Raw genomic sequence first — 3,887 nt, 5'->3', positions numbered from 1 at the left:
ACCAGCTACATCACCACCACCACACCACACCACACCATCTAATACCACATCCTTCCACACCACAACCACACATCCTTCTTCCACCACACCACACCACACCATCTAATACCACATCCTTCCACACCACAACCACAACCACACATCCTTATTCCACCACACCACACCACACCATTTAATACCACATCCTTCCACACCACAACCGCAACCACACATCCATATTCTACCACACCACACCACACCACATTCTCTCTCTCTCCATCACCAACCCTACATTACACATTGATGATAGCACAATTATTTTTTTTAATATATTTTTTTTATTTTTGAGAGGAAAATTAAAACACAAGATGGCCATATATTTATCTGAAAATTCTAAATATATATATATAATTTTTTCTGATATTTATTTCGTATTATTAAATTCTGTTATACTAATTTTGGGTCTGGTGTGTGTGTGTGTGTGTGTGTGTGTGTGTGTGTGTGTGTGTGTGTGTGTGTGTGAGAGAGAGAGACAGAGAGAGAGAGAGAGGTTTTGTGTGTGTGTGTGTGTGTGTGTGTGAGAGAGAGAGAGAGAGACAGACAGACAGCAATATCATCATAAGTGTGACAAGCCTGGAGATATTTATCAGTGTGAGGCACCAGTCATACTAGTGTGAGTCTTGAGGCCTACACACCAGCGACTCAGCCAAAAAAATGATGCTAGAGATCGAGTAGCCCATGAGGAGTATGAAGAACACACCCTGGGAAGGAAAATTAGGTAGGGTTAGTATTAGGGCTGTGACAAGGATAGTTGTGAGAGAGAGAGAGAGAGAGAGAGAGAGAGAGAGAGAGAGAGAGAGAGAGAGCATGATAATAACAAAGCATTATCATAATTACTACACACACACACACACACACACACACACACACAACTATATAATTAGACCTCACTGATGGATTTGACCCCTGACCTGACCTGACCTAACCTGACCTGACCTTAACTTAACCTGACCTGACCTGACGACCTTAACTTGACCTGACCTGACCTGACCTGACCTGACATTGCACCGACCTGGAGGTGATGCATGCCCAGTGCTTGGCTGCCAGTTCGACCTGTCTCGTGACCCGACTCCAGCGCTGACCCCTTATCGACCTCTCTTCTCTTGGGGTCATTGATGAGGTCACGCAGCCACTGGGGAGATAGATGGATAGACAGATAGATAGATAGATGGATAGACAGATAGATAGATAGATAGATGGATAGACAGATAGATAGATGGATAGACAGATAGACAGATAGATAGATGGATAGACAGATAGACAGATAGATAGATGGATAGACAGATAGATAGATAGATGGATAGATAGATAGATATACTGAATAGATAGACTGACTGACTGAGTGATTGATAGACAGGTAGATAGATAGACAGATTGATTTTTTGATTGACTGATAGATTGTGTTGAGTGCTTTTATACTCTCTCTCTCTCTCTCTCTCTCTCTCTCTCTCTCTCAGCGTTACCTTCGATACCAATCCCGTCTCGAGTAACGCGGTAATGACCTTGTTGAACGCGTGCCTGAAGGGGCAGCCGGGGGTCATGGCCCATCCCAGCTCCACAGGGAATATGTCTCCTGTCGCCACGTGAAGCTGTCTCTCTCCCCCCGCTGTGGTGAACCTGGGGGGGTAGATAGATAGATAGATGGATAGATGGATGGATGGATAGACGGGTGGGTGGGAGGGTGGGTAGAAAGATGGATGGATAGATTAGAGAGAGAGAGAGGGAGACTGTGTGTATGTGAGTGTGTGTTCGTGTGATAGATGGATAGATAGATGGATAGATAGATGGGTGGATGGATGGGTAGGCAGGCAGAGAGTGGCAAGGGGGGAGGAAGACAGTGTGTGTGTGTGTGTGTGTGTGTGTGTGTGTGTGTGTGTGTGTGTGTGTGTGTGTGTGTGCGTAATAGACAGACAGACAGACAATACCTTACAGCAATGCGGTCCTCTAGATACGTCCTCCATGTAATGAAGGCAAATTTGGAATCCCTGGCCTTGGTGATGCAGGCGTCCAGGGAGGGGCACGGCTGGAGCCCCTGGAACACCTTCTGGTAGAGCGGCACCTGAGACGTCTTTAGGAGCTGGTAATCCGCCGCCCCGAGATCCTGTGCGAGGGAGGACGGAGACGGAGAGGCATAACGAGGCTAGGAATATATATATACACTGTTTTTCTGTATTAGTATAGCGTGTGTGTATCGAGCATTGTCAAGTATAGCATGAGTCAGAGTGAATATATCCGGGTGTTTACTGATGCATGGGATCTGGAAAGCACGCAGCTTTGTTATAATGTCTGTGACTTGTCTGGTCCTCACAGTCTGGTCTTTGGTGTGTTGCGTGACTTGGCTCTATGTTGTGTGTGTGTGTGTGTGTGTGTGTGTGTGTGTGTGTGTGTGTGTGTGTGTGTGTGTGTGTGTGTGTGTGTGTGTGTGTGATATAGCGTGATTGTGTGAGCGTGTGTGATGCTGTTTTTTATATTTTCTCCGTGTAAACTTACTTTACATACCACATTAATATTGCATCATGTGACATTATCCAACCTCTCTCCCTTTGCTTCTTTCCAGAGTGCGTCTAGCATGGAAGCACGGCCCCAAGATTTTCCAGTCGGCTCCATCGAAGGGACTGAAGGAAGCATACACCCTCCGGAGATGCAAGTCTTTGGCCACTTTTTGTATCGCCGTCATATTCTGAGAGAGGAGACCCGAACACCAGCACCTGAGGCCATCGAACAAGATCCTCAAAACCTGAACAGATCGACTACGTGAAGGTTAACAGCACCGGGAAGCAGCTGCCGCCATCGTCAGAGACATTTAAGCCAATACGGTCCTGACGCAAAGACTCAACTCTGCTGATAAAGAAACCGGGATATGAAACGCCAGTAACACCAAGAGACTGATGAAGAGAGTGTCTGTGAGTGAGGTGGAGGGGGGAAGAGGGAGGGGGAGGCCGAGGATGAGATGGAGGGATGGGGTGGAGAGGTATATGAGAGAGGAGGGGGGTGTGAGTTTGGGAGCAGGGCAGTGAAATGGCGGGGGACAGGGCGACTTGGAGGCGATTTGTTTGTGGCCACCCCAAACGGGATTGAGGTGTCTGGCAATAGATAGATAGATAGAGCACCAAGAGTCACATGATTATCCTTCGCAAATGTCTGCATGTGTTTGTACTGTATAGTGATTTTAGTAACATAAAGACAAGCCTCTAGACAATTATTTTCTGTTTCTCCAATGCATGTGTGATACAGGGCGGACATTTTCCATTCTGTAGAGGTGTAATGCAAGAGAGACTTATGATATCTTTGAGTCACCGCTAAATATTAATGTATACTGCCCAAACCTTACAGAGAATTTTTTTGGTATAAGAAGAAACTCTTTGATTGGGTCAGATATATATATTTTGTTTTAGTTTAGATTTTCAGACCAAATAAGGGCCACCCCCTAAAAAAAAAGGGCTCCAAGATGCTTGCATGCGTCGGCCTTGGTAGCCTAATGGCGGCTTTCCACACTGCTCGATCTCTGGCTGCCTCCCTCTTCAGTGCCTTATCCCTGAGGTCACACTCTATGGCCTCGTCCCAGGTCTTTTTCGGTCTGCCTCTCACAACCCCACCCCCGACGTTTACACTTCTCACCTTCCACACCCAACTGTCATCCTCCATCCTCTCCACATGCCCAAACCATCTCAGTCTACCCCTCCTCATCACAAACCATCCCAGTCTACCCCTCCTCATCACAAACCATCCCAGTCTACCCCTCCTCATCACAAACCATCTCAATCTACCCCTCCTCATCACAAACCATCTCAATCCACTCCTTCTCATCACAAACCATCTCAGTCTACCCCTCCTTATCACAAACCATC

The 3,887-nt window shown here is 46.7% G+C and overlaps 1 protein-coding gene across 1 annotated transcript in view; it reads right to left on the bottom strand.

The window, feature by feature from the left end:
- Nucleotides 1–647: 647 nt before the first annotated feature.
- The window catches only part of LOC145391041 (putative glutamate receptor), a 23,580-nt gene continuing 20,340 nt past the window's right edge, over nucleotides 648–3,887 (bottom strand). Inside the window, exons 10-13 of the mRNA XM_080265777.1 lie at nucleotides 1,965–2,140; nucleotides 1,503–1,656; nucleotides 1,052–1,171; nucleotides 648–740 (exon numbers count right to left, since the gene is read on the bottom strand). Of these exons, the coding sequence (XP_080121903.1) occupies nucleotides 648–740; nucleotides 1,052–1,171; nucleotides 1,503–1,656; nucleotides 1,965–2,140 (543 nt within the window). The remainder of the gene's footprint in view (nucleotides 741–1,051; nucleotides 1,172–1,502; nucleotides 1,657–1,964; nucleotides 2,141–3,887) is intronic.

This window comes from Coenobita brevimanus, chromosome 2 (assembly GCF_032717465.1).
Source record: "Coenobita brevimanus isolate Jiangsu-jjx chromosome 2, ASM3271746v2, whole genome shotgun sequence".
In the NCBI taxonomy this organism is placed as follows: Eukaryota; Metazoa; Arthropoda; class Malacostraca; order Decapoda; family Coenobitidae; genus Coenobita; species Coenobita brevimanus.
The sequence above is the reverse complement of the archived record's forward strand: the minus strand, read 5'-3'. Positions and strand labels throughout refer to the sequence as shown.